The sequence below is a fragment of the Artemia sp. Qi Xiang Cuo genome, chromosome 4 (genome assembly GCF_049724085.1).
Source record: "Artemia sp. Qi Xiang Cuo chromosome 4, ASM4972408v1, whole genome shotgun sequence".
NCBI lineage: Eukaryota > Metazoa > Arthropoda > Branchiopoda > Anostraca > Artemiidae > Artemia > Artemia sp. Qi Xiang Cuo.
Window position 1 is genome coordinate 82,578,904 of NC_142797.1, and position 19,607 is coordinate 82,598,510.

At 36.0% G+C, this 19,607-nt stretch overlaps 1 protein-coding gene across 1 annotated transcript in view; it reads left to right on the forward strand.

Moving 5' to 3' along the window:
* The window catches only part of LOC148953521 (uncharacterized), a 113,941-nt gene that overhangs the window by 74,023 nt on the left and 20,311 nt on the right, over window positions 1-19,607 (forward strand). The window contains exons 7-10 of the mRNA XM_089088581.1: window positions 236-521; window positions 9,807-9,905; window positions 13,180-13,736; window positions 15,424-15,452. Coding sequence (XP_088944707.1) covers window positions 236-521; window positions 9,807-9,905; window positions 13,180-13,736; window positions 15,424-15,452 — 971 coding nt within the window. The remainder of the gene's footprint in view (window positions 1-235; window positions 522-9,806; window positions 9,906-13,179; window positions 13,737-15,423; window positions 15,453-19,607) is intronic.

Here is a 19,607-nt window from a genome sequence, read left to right on the forward strand (position 1 = left end):
ATGTATTTTTCAAAGGGGATTTTTTTCAGTTTTTCCAATGAAAATGCCAAAAAAAAAATACATTTTAAATGAAAATATGAGAAGAGGTATTTAAAAAACCCTTCCCAACTAAAGTCACTACTAAGAAGAGAAAATTTAGGGGTTAAAAGCATGTAGCAAAATAGAGTCAAAATGATTGATTAAATTTTTTCATTTGGGGTCTTTTGAGATAAATTATGATTGACGGTTATTTCAGGGCAAGATTCTCCGTGTCGGGGAAAGACAGAGACACTGAAAGCGAAAACAAGGAGAACGGGAACAAAGAGAAGGAAACCGGGAAATTGAATGGCCACGATTCAAGAGGCTGGCTGCTTTGTTCCAATCGATTTGCTCATCTTTTAGACAGCCTTATGCCGACTCAAATTATCGCTGGCAATGCCCTAGATAGAGTCTCGGAGAACCTACATCTAACCAGGGCGAAGTTGGGGCTTCCTCAGAACTGTGGCTGCGCAGAAGCAATCAAGTACAAATCTGGAACTGAGGTAAGGTTATACTACCCCCCCCCCTCTATATGTAAGAACCTTACTTACAATAGTGTTCGTGAATGATTCTAAGACACAGCACTTTTATATGGGGAGGGGCTTAAAAAGAAACAGATTGAGGAAATAAATTTTATATTTAAGAATAATTAATTTATGTTAAGAAGAAATTATTAGAACTTTGCGGATATAGAACACGACAGGCGGGCACTGACTGAAACCCTCAGTTTCCTCTCCCCTTACCCCTTGTTTAATATTTTTTTTCCCTTGGAAAATTAAGAAAAATAAAGAATAACAGATAAATGAATTGTTATAAATATAATTGGTGGGCTCTAAAATAATGTTATATGCCACTACCATATCTGCCAAAAAGGAGAAGGAGTATGGAGTGGAGACTGGGACCTCGTCCCACAAAAACTGAAAAATTGGGGCGTAAAACACACGTTTTCCAAATTTTGGTCCCCCTAGCCCGGGGAAAATATTCTGATTAGCTCTCTGGAGACCCATAAATTTGCTAACCCTGTGGCGGATCCAGGAGGTGAGGGGAGCGCCCCCCTAACGTAGTTAAAAGTTGTGTAATTTACTTAATTAACGCAAGTTTGCGTTAATTTTTCTTGCTCCTAACGCAAGTTTATCGGATCAACATATTTTGCGTCCCCATCCCTAAAAAAAAAAAAAAAAAAAAAAAAAAAAAAAAAAAAAAAACATGGGGTTTGCCAATATTTTGTATATCGGAGTCATGTTTCGGCAAACCTTTGGCTGTGGATATATCAGGAATGTTATCTTCAGGCCAGTGTTTCCACTTCTCCCGATTATTCGGGAGATCTACCGAATTCCTAATCCATCTTCCGACAAAAAAAGAAGATACCGAATCTCCCGAAAATCTCCAGAAAGCTGAATCCCCGGAAAATTTTACTTTGTGGTCATTCTTTGTTGTTTTTTTTTTACCTGACTGCTGTCTGTCTATTAGGGATTTTCCTTAACGTCCCAGACAATTGAGGCTGCACGATTGGAATTTATTGGCATATGTATGAACATTGCCCATTATCCATTCCTCAGTGGTTGCAATGATTTTCTGTTTTTGATCATTTAAACACATTCAAGGTTTATAATTAACTAATTATTTTCAATTCATAAGCTAACCACAGGTATCGGCTTGCACCAAGAAGATGGGAACTAGTACTATGTGGGTCCAGCTGATTCAGTAGGTTCAAAATGATCCAAAGTTACTAAAAATTTAAAGAAATATGGCAAAAATTAGACTTTGTCTGCAGTCGCTCTGTAGAACTGAAGGGGTTTGTATCAAATGATCCAGTACAAAATACAAAGACAAAAATTGCAGCATTTTGGAAATGATTTACTATTTTTGCTGGTTGACAAGTTAGTCCCATTCCTTCTGCCACATAAGAATGTTGCTGATCTATCAAGACTGGGAAGCAGAAAGTGACAAATATAGTCTGCCAGGTCCTGGCAGCGTATTATAAAACATAAAATCGTGAAGAAAGGATGAAAACGAGGACAATTAACAGCCAGTGAAAACATTGAAATTAGTTTTATTGAACCCGAAAGAGCTAAGGGACTAAACACACCCACCCTTGGCCCATATTTAAGACGCTACTCGTTGTTAGGGTGGTCGAGAAGTGCCATTGAAAAAGAGTGACGGGAACATTCCGATAGTGCCAATGAGGATGAAGCAGTAACTCTGACAGCCGTGGATTACTGGAAATCGGCTTTGAGTGCGAGGGACCTCCGTTGAAACCACCGTAGAAACCAAACATAGCTAAGTTTGTACAATTCTTGTTTTGCTTGCCATTTTCGAACGTAGCTTCAGAAAGACTGTTTAGCTTACTCAAGGATGTAAAGACAGACAGAAGGAATCGTTTGGTAACAGTAACTCTGGCTTCCACAATTCAGACGAAACTTGGAATGAAACGAGCTGGAGTTACAGTAGACACACTGACGGTTGACGCACCCCTGAGAAAGAGGCTAGAAGGAGCTGTAGTGTCTGCCAGCACAGTTGAGTTATTGCGTGATCAGAGTGGACTGCTCACATAAAAAGCCATGCGATAGACACAGATTTTTAATGTATTCGGTATATGTGTCTGAAAGTTTTGGTATTTTTTTCAGTTATATGAATACTAATGAGCTACGACTTTGCGTTTTCTTTTTATCATTTGTGAATAACTCTGGGGATGGTGTTAAAAACAAATTATCCGCTTAACTCAGACTCAATGGTCAAAGGACTGGTGTCCGTAATTCGTCCAAATTTTCTGTTCCGTCCAGAACTTAGTGGGCTGTCCTGTGGAGCCTGAAAGGGCAAGAAAGACTAAGGGTCGATGAAGAAAAATGTCTTAATTAAACACCTTTAGAGTCTGAATGAAATATGGCTGCACTTAGTTTCAAAATTAAATACATTTCAAGCTTCTAGCTGCTTTCTTTTGTCATGACAAAGTTGATCAACAAATTTTCTTTCTGTAATTGCAGCTGGCTCCAGTAAATCTGCACTGGCACTTTATAATCTGGAACGTTTAGAATCTGGCACTTTATTCGCAAATCGCTTGAACTTCCAAAAACTTAATACAAAATGAAAACATTCTTACTGAGAATTCCACCGAATCTTGAGATCCATCTTCCGATTTTCTCCCAAATCCCGAGAGCCATCTCCCGATTTTCTCCCGAAAATTGTCAAGATTTTACAGATTTTTTGAATAGATAAGTGGAAACACTGCTTCAGGCAGTAGTTTCGTTCTACCCGGTCCTGTCAGGCCGGTCATCGTGAGCCTTCTTTTAATCTAGACCTGTCTTTAGGAAAACCTTGTAAAAAATAAAACTTGAAACACAAATCTGAATAACGCTAAAATAGCTTGGAGTAGATCTGGATTGGCTGTCTTGCATTGACACTTTATGAGGCGGAGTTTCGTAAGAGCGGAAAACCAGTTTTGGGTCTGTTAAAGACTTGATAATTTCGAGGGGACGCCCACTCTAAGAAATCACGTGCAACAGGTTGCGCCTGGTGGAAGTGAGGCAAGCGTGGCAGAAACTCTACCAAGCGTGGTGGAACTCTGCGGCACACGTGGAGTTCTAAGATGAACACTAAGTCGCGGGAAGATGACGCCCCCCTTGAATAATTTAAGCTCAATATCTACCTTCACTGAGACCAAAACTAGTTTTTTTTTTTACTGATTTGTATCATATCTCTGAGTTGTGCTTTTATACTTTGGAGTGACGGCTAAAATTCATGTTTTATCGAACAAAGTACAATGAGAGGTATTTTCAGAAACATATCTAGTGAAACTGTAACAGGTGGGCTATTACTACTTTTTGCAGTGGCGGATCCAAAGAGGAGGGCGAGGGGACCCTGGCCCCCACCCGAGAATTTTCTGGTGCCCTCATTCCTTTTTTTTCTGATTTTCACTCTTTTTTAAAGATAAATTTCCCTAAGATTTCGCTTATTGGCACCCTTGTCACCCCCCCCCCCCAACATTTTGCTCTACATCCATCCCTAGCTTTTTGTATTCCTTTTTAAAAACCAGGTTTCAGCAGTCTATATATATATATATATATATATATATATATATATATATATATATATATATATATATATATATATATATATATATATATATATATATATATATATATATATATATATATATATATATATATAATTTATTTGGACCCCCTAAACAAACAAAAAATGCACTTAAAGGAGGATAGAAAAAGAAATTTATAAACACTTATAAGCACTATATAAACAGAACATAAACACTTGTCATCACAAACTCTAGAAAAAAGAATACACTAACAATGACTCACAAAATGGTTAATACATCCGAACGGAAAATCGTAGTGACTCAAAATATAATAAACTTATTAAGTTTCAAATCACCCATCCAAAGTAATTTAGCTTCAGAAAATTTTAAAAAAAGAAATTCAAAAAGGGGGATAAACGCGCCCCAACTAATATTGGTAACAATTTAGAACATCCAATTCAGCATAACTGAGCAGCACATCTTGGAGCAGAAACACCATACACGAAAAAAAAAAGAAATATTGTGTTTTTTACACCGGCGTATTTATATGCCTTTTTTTCAGAGGGGATCGTATTCAACTAGTAGTCGTAAAATGGCGACCTCATTCAGCCTGAAACTGGTTTCTAGTGTTCTTTTTCAGTAGCAGTTCAGTCAGGGTTGCCACTGTCAGTAGGATTTTACTAGATCTAGTAAAATAAAAAAATGTAGTAAATTTAGAGGATCTAGTAAATTTCCCGAAATCTAGTAAGAACTAGTAAAAAGTCATGATTTATAGTCAACAAAACTATTTTTTATTTTCCATGAATTCAGTGGAAAAAATTATCGTAAACATATGACAATTTACAGTTTTTGCTTGTCTGTTTTACAATTTTGCTTGTCTGTCTTAGAGACAGGCAAGCAGTCACTTATTTTCATAAACAGACAGTTCGCTTCCGGCGTCTAAAGGTCAACAAAATCAGCTTTCTGTGTATCAAATCTTACCAACTAAAAATGAAGCTATAATGACACTTGGATTTGTGATGATTGGGAATCTATTGGAATCAAAATAAAAGCCAACCACCCAAGGTTATCAGGTGAATCTCCTCAGTTTGAAAATTTTAATTGCGTAAAAAGGAGCCTGCTGAGAGAAATTAAAAGTAAGTAGAAATGTAACATTATATATATATATATATATATATATATATATATATATATATATATATATATATATATATATAAAAATATATATATATATATATATATATATATATATATATATATATATATATATATATATATATATATATATATATATATATATATATATATATATATATATAATTTATTTGGACCCTCTATACATACAAAAAATGCACTTAGAGGAGGATAGAAAAAGAAATTTATAAACACTTATAAGCACTATATAAACAGAACATAAACACTTGTCATCACAAACTCTAGAAAAAAGAATACACTAACAATGACTCACAAAACGGTTAATACATCCGAACGGAAAATCTACGACTGACTCAGATCGCTGTGTGTATCTCCCTTCTAAAACATCCATCTTATCACATATCTCAAAAGCACCGTAACGTTCGGAGATATAACTGTTACGAGACCAAATAGGAACACGAAGAAAATACTTACAAAATTTGAAAAAGACAGACCGAATTTGTTGGCGTTCAGACGTGGTAAAAAATTTCCATAATGGCACCATAAAAATACATGGGGAGCAAAAAACGAGTTATAAAGCTGACCAAGCGTTTTTTTTGTCAAATTGACCCTTAATTCTTGAAAAACGTCCATAGGACTTTCTCAACTTCTCTCTTTACACATTTATGGTTAATGATCTGGTTGTTTAAATTGAGGTCCCAAATGTAAGTCTAAGGTACTTGAGTGAAGCAGTGACGGAAACTGAATAATTGGCAACCTCAATTTTTGAATGGGGAAGGTGATAAAACCCAGAAACGACAAATTCAGTTATAGCAAAAGTAAATTACAGTCTGGTCTCAAACAGTACAGCATAAAGGCTGTTCTCAGCAGCCTGTAGTGATTGTAAATTTTCAAATCGCAGAAGAATGTCATCTGTGTATGAAAGGTGAATTGCGTCAATGGGTGGCTTGATAAGAAAATGCGGTATTCTGCGGGTTGCACAGCGGATGGTATTGTTAAATATTGCAGGACTTAACACTGATCCCTGTTTTGCTCCACGACGCACAGACATTCGGTTGCTATAAAGATTTTGCACGCGGACACGTATGGAAAGGTTTTGGTACCATTGCCACAGGGAGGCACAAATGAATGGGTTTACCCAACTCCTAAAAAGTACTAAAACAGCTTGGAAGTGTAGGATCGATTCAAATACTTTAGAAATATCTATTGCAAAAACATATAAAGTTTCTTCATTCTCTCATACCTCTCCAAAATAGACACGAAAACTGCATGTGCATTCCCAACACCGAGACCCGTACGAAAACCAAACTGATGATCTCCATGGTCACACCTATTCGAAATTTTTAAAAGAAGAATCTTTTCAAATAATTTTGCAATAACTGAACAAACTGTAATTGGACGATAAGAGTCACAAGATTGAGACTCCTTATTCTTTTTTGGGACACACGCCACAATGCTCTCACATAGTGCAGTCGGTACGAATTGCTGCGCAATACATGCTTGGGAAAGTAGCGCAATATGCTCAACTAGTTTCGCAGTACCATAAATCAAATGTTCTGATTGGAGTCCGTCAGAACCAGGAGCTTTGCCTTTTTTAAGGAGACGAATTAGCGTAAGAACTGCAGATGGCATGAGAGAAGCAAGATTTTGGCCATGATCTAGTTGAGAAAAATGGTGTAAGAGAATCTGCCGAAAAGTGGTGTCCAGTGGTGGGGGGCTATCAGAGAGCAACGAGGAGAAATGTTTTCCCCAGGAAGTTACATCAAAAGGCCTAGAACGCGAAAATGACGATGAAGTGAACTTTGATACTTTGTTCCATATTATCTGTGGATGATTTCGGATATCACGAGATAGAATAGATACTTACCTTCTTTTGAAGTCCCGTAAAGCTTTCCGGTACTCTCTTTTAGTCGATTTGAGGATCCTAAAAATTAAACCAGATCTGGGGCGATCACAATCCCCCCCCCCTGATCTTAAACCAAAACTTGTGACGGTTCTTTGCAAGTTGTAGCTCTGGGTCATCGCTCCAGCCCTTTTCCGTGTACCAATCCTAATTCTCAGATGGTACTGCTGCTGAGTGGCTACTTTAATCGAAAAAGTAATCTCAGTAGGATAACAATCTTGATCAAGGCTGCTGCCATTCAGCGTTGTAGAAAGAAGGTGAAAAGGAATTTTGATTTTAGACAGCATAGAATTCAAAACACTTTGATGTAGTGATATATCGATATTATCCCAATTCATCTTCCAAAACCACTGAGGCTGTTGACTGATTTGTGGAACAAACAAATTCATACATAACTTTAAATGGTCACTTGTTAACATATTATCAAAAACGTCAACAATGACGCTCTGGAGTTCCGGGATATTCGAGAAAAAAAAATCAGGATTGTAAGTGGAACCAGAATGGTGAACGTAAGAGAAAGATTTGGACCTTGAAAGCAAAAATGTTTCGCTTGGCATTGAAGAAAGGAGCAATTGTGTAAAAGGTGGAGCAGCATTTTTAGTATTTCCAACACAAATTTTGTGTTGGAAATCAAACAGTTCGTAGTAACAAACTGTAAGTAAGGAGCGACCCGGCTCAATAGTATCCAAACTCTAAAAAACGGAATTTTGATACTAATAGATATATCAAAAGAATTGACTTTTTATGCTGATTTCAAATATGTAAATTTCACTAGGTTTAATCTTACCCATAAAAGGTTACCATCAAATATTTTCCTAATTTTTGAAAAAAAGGGGAAACAGCCCCTAAAATTCAAGTGACCTCAATAAAAATCACACCATACTGTATACTGTATCAATGAAAGAGAACCCTACTGTATAGGGTTCAAGCTCCGATCTGCAAAAATGTTGAATTTTGTATTTTTTGCCAGAATAAAGATCACGGCTGCGTTTTTTTTTTCTTCCTCCAGGGGTGATCATATCGACCCAGTGGTCCTAGAACACGCGAGAGGGTTCATTCGAACGGAAATTAAAAGTTATAGTACCCTTTTTAAGTGACCAAAGAAATTGGAGGGCATCTAGGCACCCTCCCCTACCCTTCTTTTTCCCTAAATTGTCCGATCAAAATTTTGAGATAGCCATTTTGTTCATCATAGTTGAAAGGCCCAATAGCTATGCCTTTGGGTATAACATGACCCCCCCCCCACAGCCTCAGGGGAAAGATCTTTAAATTATAAAATTTGCCCATTGTTTGCGCATAGTATTTGCTATTTGGATATAGGCATACATTTTTGGGTGAGGGGAACAAATTTTCTGCTTGGGGTGTTTCTATAAGGGTGATTTTCCATGGAGAGGAAAGTTTCCAAGGATTAAACTTATCAGGGGAATATGTCTCGCTGTCTCTTTTCCGTCTCAATTTTACGCTTGGATTGGTTTGGAGTAATTGTCCAAGGTAAATTTTCACCGGGATTGAATTGCCTAGAGGATATTTCTGTGGGCATGGAGTTTCTCCGTGGAGGTGGGGCCAGATTTCCTGGCATTATAAAAAAAATGACCAGAAATTAAATTAACATAAAAAAAATATATTTTTTTTCAACTGAAACTAAGGACCAACATTAAAACTTAAAACGAACAGAAATTATTACGTATATAAAAGGGGTTGCATCCCTCCTTAACACCTCGCTCTTTACGCTAAAGTTCGAATTTTGTCCCAATTATTTAATAATGATTCCTGAGACACAAGGGCCGTTTAGTTAGAACAATAAGATGCTTTTTAAAAGTACAAAAAAACTTCAGCATAAAGAGCGAGGTGTTGAGGAGGGGGCAATACCCTTTATATACGTAATAATTTCTGTTCGTTTTAAGATTTAACTTTGTTCCTTACTTTCAGTTGAAAAAACTTATTTTTTTAATTTAATAACTTTAAAGATTGAAGGTAATGCAATCTTACTTAGGATGCTAGCCGCTATGAATTTCATTTGTTGAGCATCTGTGAATCACAAATGAAAAATATTTGTTAAGAATTTGCGGAATTTCGGTGTGAAGTAAATAATTAGGATTAGGTGGTAGCTTATTTACTTAGGTGTTTGAAATAATAACTAAGCAGAATTTTTGACCCAAGAAGAAAGGAATTAGAATAATCACGATAAAAGCTAGAAGGCTTTGATAATAAAAGAAAAGAAATGGAACAAATAAAAAATGGAAGAAAATCTATTTGAAATAAAGAAAATCTAGCCGATTGTCCAATATCAAGGAAAAATACCAACATAGGATCAAAGAGATAACTGAGAGCAAATTAGGCGAGGATTAACATCTACAGATTTAAACCAAAATGATATAAATAAATATAGGGGCACTTTTAACTTATACTCTTCGGAAGCTCATTCAGCTAAAATAGAATTATCGTGTAAGTTTAAAATTGGTTTGAATTATCTAAAACTTGACTTAAATCTAGCCGTCCTAGCCGAGTGGTTAGCACGCTAGACTTGAAATCCTGCCAACCTCCGCGACTAAACTTCAGCGTCCTCCCGTGATTGAATTTCTTTAATAACTCTTTTTAGTTGAGAAATAAGATGATTGCAATCGCTCCACTGGCCCAGTATCAAGGAAAATGGATTTATTTATTATAGCCTACTCAAGGTTTTTTTTTGTCTTCTAGAACGTGAAGAATGGTTCGATAAACAAGATTCCTGATTCTAACTTCGTGACACGCGTTAAAGGTATGAAACCTGGAAGTAGTGGAGAGTTAAAAATTCCGGTAAGTAGGCTTTAAATCACGTTGCTATTTGGGAATAAAATAAGTTGTTTTTAACATTGTTTTTAATAAAATAAGACATGAGAGTTTCCTTACCTATTATCCCGTAGTAAACGGTATGCCTAAATTCAAGGCCCTGTCCAGGATATTGCTCGGAAATAATACAAAAATAAACTTTACAAAGCACATATCAAAAATGTGTCTTATGCATTGTTGTCATTTGTTTTAAGTCTGCAAAATTTCATACAGGGGTTAACCCCCCCCCCCCCCCGAGATACTGCCTTGCCTAAATTACTAGGGCTCGGCTCATGTGATGTTCTTTTGAAAAAAAGTATTTTTATTTTTGAAACCTATATCCGACCTGTAAGTCTAATCTTTCACTTGCAGCATTGAGCCGTAAAAACGAATACAAACTGATGTAGCACGTTTTGGGAAAACACTAAAAATTCGGAAACTAAATATGTTTTTCTAAAATTATTTTTCCATGTTTTTGGGCGTTATTCTTCTAGGCTAATATCTTTCTTCTTCAGTTTAGTTTTTGACAAGTTCTGATACTCACTGTTGCCTGTCTCTTACCAACGCAATTTCTCGTTCTTCAATTTTGGGTTATATAATCTTTTGTCAGTTTTGGCTTATACAATCTTTAGTTGCCACTGCTATAAGAAAGACATAAGAATAAGCTGGCTAGCGACGTTGGGTTAGCTTTTCTTCTTGTATTCGTCTTGCATGACCGATATTCACGGCAAGATAAGAATTGGTTAGACTAGGAAAGCAAATTGAAACCACTAGTGGAAGGTATTCCTGGCTAATAGTTTCAAGGTTAGATTCAAATTATTATGCTCATGACTTACAATTTTGACTTTTTACAGAACTTGCGTTACGTAACTTGCAATTTTGACTTTTTTTTATAATTCATAACTTCAAAAATGAATAGTATTTGAAGCCGTGTAAAATTATGATTAATACCCAATTATTAAAATTGATTATGACAATAAAAGTGTGGCCAATACAGTGGCGGTTCTGGCCTGTTGCGCCCGGGGCAAAATCTTGATTAGCGCTCCTCTCCCCCAGTCTCCCAAAATTATTCAGTTCAAATTTTAACAAAATTTCATTCATTAATAATATTTTTCATTTATTTAAATCTGACTTTCATACTTTATATCAGGAAAATGAAAATTCCGGATTCAATTTGCATACATTTACTGCCAACTGCGCCCTCTACTTTATTTTAATGATTGTTTTTTCAAATTACAAAATAATTATAAATATTATATTATCTATTTGAAATTTATTCCCCTAAAATTTCTGCACCGGGAAAATTACTAATATTCAAATAACTTGTTAACCTAAAACCGCCAATATTCTCGAGAATTTTCATTTGCTAGTCTTATAAGCCATCTTCGCTCTCCATTGTATTTACGCGATTGCCACTCTTTTGCCGTTAAGTTGCGAAGAACCCTCACAAGGGCTTAGTATATGTCACCGGAGGGCACTCCGACCTCATCGTGACTAGTTCGGAGACATGGAGAAGCCACCCTGAGAAAGCTCTAACCTCATAAAAAATAAAAAGTAAAATATTGAACCATCCTTAGTGCCTTCTGTTAGCGTGTCGTGGTTATATTTAGCTGTAAATCTAACTTGTTACTATTTGTTATTCATTTATGTGCAATTTCTATTTATTTGTTATGAAGTCAGTTTTTTTTTCTTTTCTTGTTTGTTATTTGCTTTCCCTTCTGTTCAGTGGTAACTGAATAACTAATAATAATAATAATAAGAAAGAATTAATGATACACTAAGTGAAATAATTCTAAAGACATGAATGTTCCTCGAGATCGGAAGATATGAGCTATTGGGAAATAAAGAACTACGGCTTCTATTAACACAATTTGTGTTGCAATGACTTGGTCTGATCGTAATAAACTTGAACGCTTAAAAGTATGCTAAATTATAACAATATATTTCTTTAAATGATAATGACTTGCTTTTTTATTGATGCGACAACAGGGGAGGGGAATATATGCAGCAAACTAGGTCCCAAAGTGAGTTTTAGCCCCTCCCCCTGCCTTCGTCCATTACCAGCGATTTGTTAAAATAGTTGCAATATCTTTCGATGGTTCGCCTACTTTCTACCACCTAATGTACATCTCGGAGTGGCACATGTGCCGCAGAGTTCCGCCACGAATGGTATAGTTCCACACGCGTGGCACAGCTCTGCCACACATGGTACAGTCCCCACAACTCTTGGCACATGTTTGCCACACTTGGCCCGTGTGACTTGGTGTAAGTTGTTAGTGGAAGTTTGTGATTCTTGGAGCCTTAGGGATTTATCAGTTATCAATATAGAACACAGAAAAGGCTCTAATTGAAGTGAAAGAAAATATGATTACCAATATCTAAATTAAGAATCAACCACTAGAAACTCCCTGACAGTTGTAATCTCTAATCTTGTGTATGTTGCTATGACTACTGTCTCCTAGAGAATCTGATTGCAGAGCAAAGTTTGAAGATTAATTTATTTTTATCCCTCCTATTCATCTAAACTTTAGTTTGTAGTCCCATTGAAGAAAAGTTCATTAATCCTTGTGGCTAAGCAATATTTTTTATAGCTATTGACAGGTAAATAGAAACGAACATCCTAGTTAACATGTTAAGAAATACAGCTGCAAAAGCGGATTTCCGCTAAAAATTAGTAAACATTGCTTGTTGTGTTTACAACGCACTTGACAACAATACACATATAATGTAGCTGTGAGATGTTTTAGGAGGATAAATTAACATTATCACCAAATCTGAAATGTTCTCTTTTTGTCAACTTCTTAACTTATTCTTGATGCTGTTGGCCATTTCCCACTAAGGCTCGTATTTGCAAGAACACCAGTGGGACACTGGCCTCTTAAGAGTAAAAGTTAAGAAATAGGAAACAAATTATTTTCTTATTTTAGTGTAAAAAAGGGGCTTCCATGGTATTCTCCGCGGAAGAATATTGGCCTCCCACCATAAAGAGAAGCTGAATTTCCAGAGGTTTCTTAAATAATTTTAACGAATTCAAAATATTTACTGAGACTGGATTGAATTTATTGTCCTTTTTTACTTTCACTAAATATAAAGCGTTTGTAAATCATGAAGAGATGGTCACGTGCTCAGAGCGAAAAAAATATATTTAGAAAAAAATGATATTTTTTTTTACCAAATAAGCTACAAAGTATTTGGATATTATAAATTAAAATTGCCAATAATGAGGAAAGTAATTGTGACACATATCTGTAATTTTTTTCAGGCTAAGGTTGGTCCACCCGGTCCTTCAGAAGTAGACCAAGAAGAATCGACAACTGTAATTACTAAGTTCATACATGAGGTATTACTGGCCGATGACGCTCTCTCAAATGGCACAGATGGGGCACCCCCAGCTAAACGGCTCAAGGTGTTTGGAGAAGAATGTTTTCTCTCAAGGAGAAAACCTTGGTGTTTGGAGAACAATACACTCTGTTCTCGGTCTCCTCGTTTTATCATGACCAGTGACTATTCTCAATTCTTATATCCAACAGTTCCCCACTCACTCGAATGTGATGGAACACTCCTTCGTATAGAAAACTCATCTGCTCCTGGGAGCCAAGACTTTTTTCATGATCAGTGGATGCGAGGTCAGCCGGTTGTCGTGGCTAAAGTTTCTGAGAAACTTAATGTGGATATATGGACTCCTGAATCCTTTTCAAGGGAATTTGGTTCCAATAAAAATCACTTTGTAAATTGTATTACTGGAAATATTGTACCAAATCAGCCTATGTCGAAATTTTGGGACGGCTTTGAAAAATATTCCAAGAGATTAAAGGTGCAGTATTTTAAGCTTTAATTTTATTGTTTTAATTTTTCATTGCTATTTTTATTATAATTATTTTATCATTTTAATTTGTATTTTAGCGTTTGAAGGTATGAAAAAATAGATTGGCAATGTAGCCCAACCGCCTGTAAACAGAGTGGGAATAGAAGCATATCCTCTTTCTCAGAGGGGTCTGAAGAACCCCTCCCTCTAGAAAATAAAGATATGGTGATGCATGATGGAAACCCTATCTTTGACCATTACCTCCCCCTGTTAAAGTTCTCTGATACCTCATAATCCACCGATTGTCTAAAAATCACCAAACATTGTTTCCTGAAAAGAAGGGGTCGGGTATCCCTATGCTCTGTCCAAGGTCGTATTCAGGACTTTTTTCGGGGGGAGGGGTATAAATGGTATTTGTGGGTATTATACAGAACACACACATATTTGGCATGCAGCCCCACTGTACTTTACCCCCTTCCCCCTAAAATGCAAATATATAGCCCAAATTATATATTTTCAATGCATTTTGCCACCCGTATCTTGTTTTTCCAGTTTTTATTTCGTCACAATTCATTCAATTTACAAGTAGGCCTACTTGTAAATTGAATGAACTGTCTACTTGTAAATTGAATGAACCTTCATTCAATTTACAAGTAGGCCTACACGGGTTGAAATAACCGAATTGCGGCTGTACATTTGCGCATCAGGGGGGTTGGGTGTAAAGTATAGCGGGGGCATGCTTCACTTCTTGGGTGTGTTCGGTATAATAAACAAGCACCAAAAATATTTAGCAGAGCGTATCTAAAATTTCTTTATCTGCATGGTGGTTATTCTTTATGAAGGTCGTGCAAAATTTATGGTGGGAGAGAGGGAGGTGGGGGTGTTAAACCCAGTATTCCCCTGAATACAACATTGGTTCTGCCTCTACAACCATAACAACTTTATAATGAGGGACTTTACCTTTAGTATTGCGATCAGTAAAGTTTTGGAATCGACAGAGAGGGAAACATAAGATTTTCTTTTATTTATTGTTATCCATAGACATATTAGTTTTATAGTTCACAACAGGAATTAAATCAAGTTTGAAGTAAATTCAAGTAGTTGCGGGCATGCATCAAGCCATGGCTAATTGTAGAAAAAACCAAGACAGATAGTCGGAGTGAGCGAGTGAGAGGCAAATCTGGGATGAGCCCTTTTTAGGATTGTATAAAAATGGGTACTGTTCTTTTATCTGTAACACGCGTGCGAGAGATGATAAAATAAACTAGTCAAACGGGTTCTTTCAACGGAGAATTTGATTGCAAACAGTGGTTTATCACTGCGTTTACAATATTTAAACGGTTGTTTTTGGGGATTTAGGGGGGGGGAAAGGTACCTAGGTTAGGTTCCATTTTTAATATATTCTATTCTTTTCCCCCCCCCCCCCCCCGCGATGTGCAAGTGTATTGCTGAATTTTTTTCTAAACTTATATTTTCTTTCTATTTTGTTTTATTTCATTAGCATTAACCAAACTTCACTTCTCGCGTGGGTTACAGATAATAGAACAGTACCTTAAAAATTATCGTCATTTCATTTGTTGATAGATAAGTGTATTCGCAAGCTCCCTATGTTTTTTTTGCTATCGGCAATTTTAAGTCAGTTTTTAGGTATTTACACCCATTGAAATCATATTTTACCTCAATTTTCCCACTTTGCGGAAGAGCAGGGGTTCCACAAGGAATACGATTATGTGAATCTTGAGTATTCTAAGGAGTGGGATAGGTATCACAAGGGACAGGAATCCTAAAGGTTCATAAGGTTCAAATATATATTTTTTTGAACAAAAGCATATTTCAACTTAAACTTGGCTTCAACACAATACAACAAACCTACGAAACTATTCTAAAGAACTTGATGAATACGCAAGGTTTGCCCACTATACTGATATGCAACAACTGTAACAAAAAATATTTCGATTTTCGACATCATGCGTAGAAATATTACCCCAAGCTACCAGGGGTGCTGCACCTAAGGGGTGCACCATTAAGTTATCTTAAAAGATAACCCAATCCCCCTCGTCCAAAAAATGGAATCATCTTACCATCATTTTGTCACCGTTTGATTTTAAGAAATGAAAAACAAAAAAGGATGATGATAAGAAAATAATACTAAAAATCAGATAACGGTGCAAAATTGCGACTCCTAGTTGGGAAAACCCTATGAAGTCTTTTGAACTTGAAACGATTTGTTAGAGTTTTCGTGGTAGAAAAGATGACCTGTAACATCGTAGTGGTTAGGCTTCGTGAAGGAAAGTAGAAAAGGTTTTCGTTAAAGTATCAAAGTTTTCCAAAATTTCTTTCCTGAATACAAATTTGTTTCTTTTTGTTGTTATCACTACTAGAGTAAATAAGTGAGGAGAAAAGTCGAGGATCTTTCCTTGGGTTGAAACACCCATCATTTTTAGTAGTGTTGTTGTAATAGTAAATCAAACAATAAAAAAATTAGTATTGCTTATATCATCTTAATCGTGAAAATAAGTCAGGAGGGGATTTTACAATCTCTCCTAGGAAAAGTGTCAGTTTTGAAAATTATCAACACCCACCATTTTTAATAGTGTAGTTGTAATTGTAAATCAAGGAATAAAAAAGCAGTATAGCTTATATCATGTTAATCGAGAAAATAGGTGGAGAGGGAAGCATAGGATTTTTACTTGGAAAAGTTAAGGGCTAAACATTACTACTCTACGCTCTTTTACAATTGTAAAAAAGTTGTATTTAATTGTTTTTATTTTTGAATCAATTGAATTTATGTAAATAAATGTATAATATCTGAATTTATGTAAATTAAAAAAAATACATTTTTAATTTGTTTTGTTTTCTATCTGACATTCTCTATATTAATTGGTAGGTTAAATCTGGTGATACTTCGACCTCTTGCGTGACTAACGATTTGATCTTTTATTTATGTCTGTGAAAGAACGAGTATCAACCGTTAGAAGTTTCGATTTATTGCAGTCAGAATGCTGATGTTAATCTTTTTTTTTTTTTTAAAGTTCGTTTTTGTGATTTGTTTTCTGTTTATAACTTTCATTTACGCAGGATTACATATTTCAACTATTACGTGTTTGGCTTGGTGTCAATGTTTTTTTTTTTTTTTCTTGTGGAAGTTTGCTGGATCAATGCCTAATATTTAATTGTTTTTTTTTTATGGGAAAATATGTGCCAAGACAGTATTCAAATATTAATGATTTTTAAGAAATGGAGGTCACATTGAGTTAAAAGAATAATGTGGTATTTTCCAAAAAAAAAATCTGTTCTTTTCTATTGTATTCGTATCCATCGTTCCTAGATATGATTTAGCACTAATGCCACAGTGAACTTGTTGCATTGCTTACCCACACGAGGCCGCTCGTGAACGGTCCTTAAGTCCATCCTCCTTAAACTATCTGCCTTGGACACCTCCCAAGAAATTTTTAACTGTTTTAGTAACCCTATCGACCGTGTTTCGCCCAAAACGTTCTAAGTTGAGATAGGGTGGTTTGGCATGAATGACTGGATTTAAAACTTGATGGCCACTTTCTGCTGATTTCGTGGAACTTCGAAAAAAATGTCATGACAGTGACAGGGACAAAAATGTCTTGTGGCAGAAGCACCCTTACCCTTCAAGGATTTTATAGTGCTCAAGGCAAACGTCTATATCAACTCAGTTCATTTAGTTTCGGATCCAGGGTTTTTTCTGGGGGGGGGCAAAATAGGTTGATTTGATAAACTTGCGTTAGGAGCGAGTTTAATCAATGCAAATTTGCGTTAATTAATTAAGTTACACTACTTCAGACTATGTTAGGGGGCGCCCGTGCGTTTTTGATATTAAAATGATACCCGGTTTACATCTTCAGAAGATATTCCATGCTATGACGCCCCTGTCCATGGTCTCTTTGGCACATTCAGAGGAGAATGCCTTAGTTGGGATTGACCAAGTAGCTGTCCAGGCTACACTGTTCCACTTTTTCTGGCAAAATGCACGAAAAATGTGTTGGTTTTTCTGACACTGTAGCCAAAATCTCTTTTTCCTTGAAACTTGGACGTCTCCCAAAACAGATATTTGGTTTTGACCCATCTGTGTGGGACTACCACAAAACTGCTTGTATGAGCTCTTTGTAGGTAATCGCGGCAGGATTATTCTGTGCAAACATTGGTTGCATTGGAACGTTTCTCGATTGGTTCTTCGTTCATATTTTAAAAGTCTATCTTGAATCCACAAATTCCTTATAGTTTTCTCACACATTCCTTTAGGAGGATACTAGAGTACATAGAGGATACTAGGGATACTAGACAATACTAGGATACAGGGCTGTACGGAGACGAGAAGGACTGAGGGCCTGCCCCCCCTCGAGATCCTAAATTTGCTTGAATTTCCGAGCGCTTCTTATTTTAGGTATCTAATATTTTTTTATTATTATTGCCCCCCCCCCCCTCCCCAAATATACTGTATACATGCATGGTTGAAATAGCCTTAACAATATATTGTATATTTTTTAACAGTTGGTAAAGATATAACTGCTGGACATTAGAAACTTCCTATCTACATTTTCTTTTTTTTTGTTCATGTGAGTGGAAAAAAATTGTACAACATTGATTATAAAGGTTCAAGATATGAGGTTTTCTTCGATCGATAACCTTTGACCTATTGAGCTTATCAAAATAGACACGTGTTTCTCTATACGGCTGCAATTTCTGTAAAAAACGAAATTGTTCAGATATGTTAACGCTGGTCACAGGCGGTATATTGTTGTGATTCTTAATTAGTATTTTTAAAGCAGTAACGGTGCCTACTAAAATCATAATTTTCACTAGTTGGTTGAATATTTTGATAGGTGGCCTAAAAAATTTTGATACTTTATCGTCAGGCAGAAGGCATTACCATCTATGGTGATAGTGCTGGTGATAATTTCTCTGAATCTTCGGAAAGCTGAATCGGTTTCCTCATTACACCCCCCCCCCAATCTCATTCAAATATGACTATACAATAATTACAGAATAACTAAACACATTTGGGTCAGCCAATATACAAAAAAAAAAAAATTATAGTTACATAAAAAAAATCTTTTTTGCTTTAATTGAGCGAAAAAAAATTCTTTTCTATTTTTCTTTAATTTTTTTTTTTTGGTTGGTTGAACAGATTCAGAATAAATCGAAAAGTTTACCGTATTCAAATTCATGTTGGTTGGGACTCATTCGCACGGGAAAACCGCAAGTTTTGACTGAAGTCCAAGTTTTATCGGTTCTTGGCATACCAGACTTAGTAAAAATTTTTTCTGTGGTATTTATCGCGAGGTCATGATTCTAGTTTAGACTGAAAGAGATCATGCGTGGTAAATAACAATTTTCGTAATTTTTTCTCCGTTTATTTAATAATTTGTTATATATAAATTGTGTTATAACTTACAATCTGTCTGCTCTTAGCTGTGTCAATAAGTTATAACATGTATTATTTCCCGGGGGAAGAGTCGGGTTTAAATCAACGGCTTTGGTGGGATTTTTTTGGGGGGGGGGGGGGGGATTCGTAGTTGAATTACAACAAAAAGATGAATTACAAGAACACTATACCATGTTGTGAGGTAAATATCAAAACTATGATTTTTTAGGTGACGGGGGACTCCAAGCCCTCCCTTGCGCGTATGTCTGATTTGTCGGTGTCTCCTAGTTGTTATTTTGTCTCCCGTTCTCTCTGTCACTTTGTTTTTGTATTCATGAGTTTTTTTTTATATTATTAATCACTTAATCAAATTATGGTCGCAGAAATAGCTTAAACGTAGTAAAGACCAAACCTCCGCTCATAGTAGCCGAAAATTCAAAACAGTTTAAAAAACACTGTCTAATAAGAAAAAGTGTTTTAACAATACGTA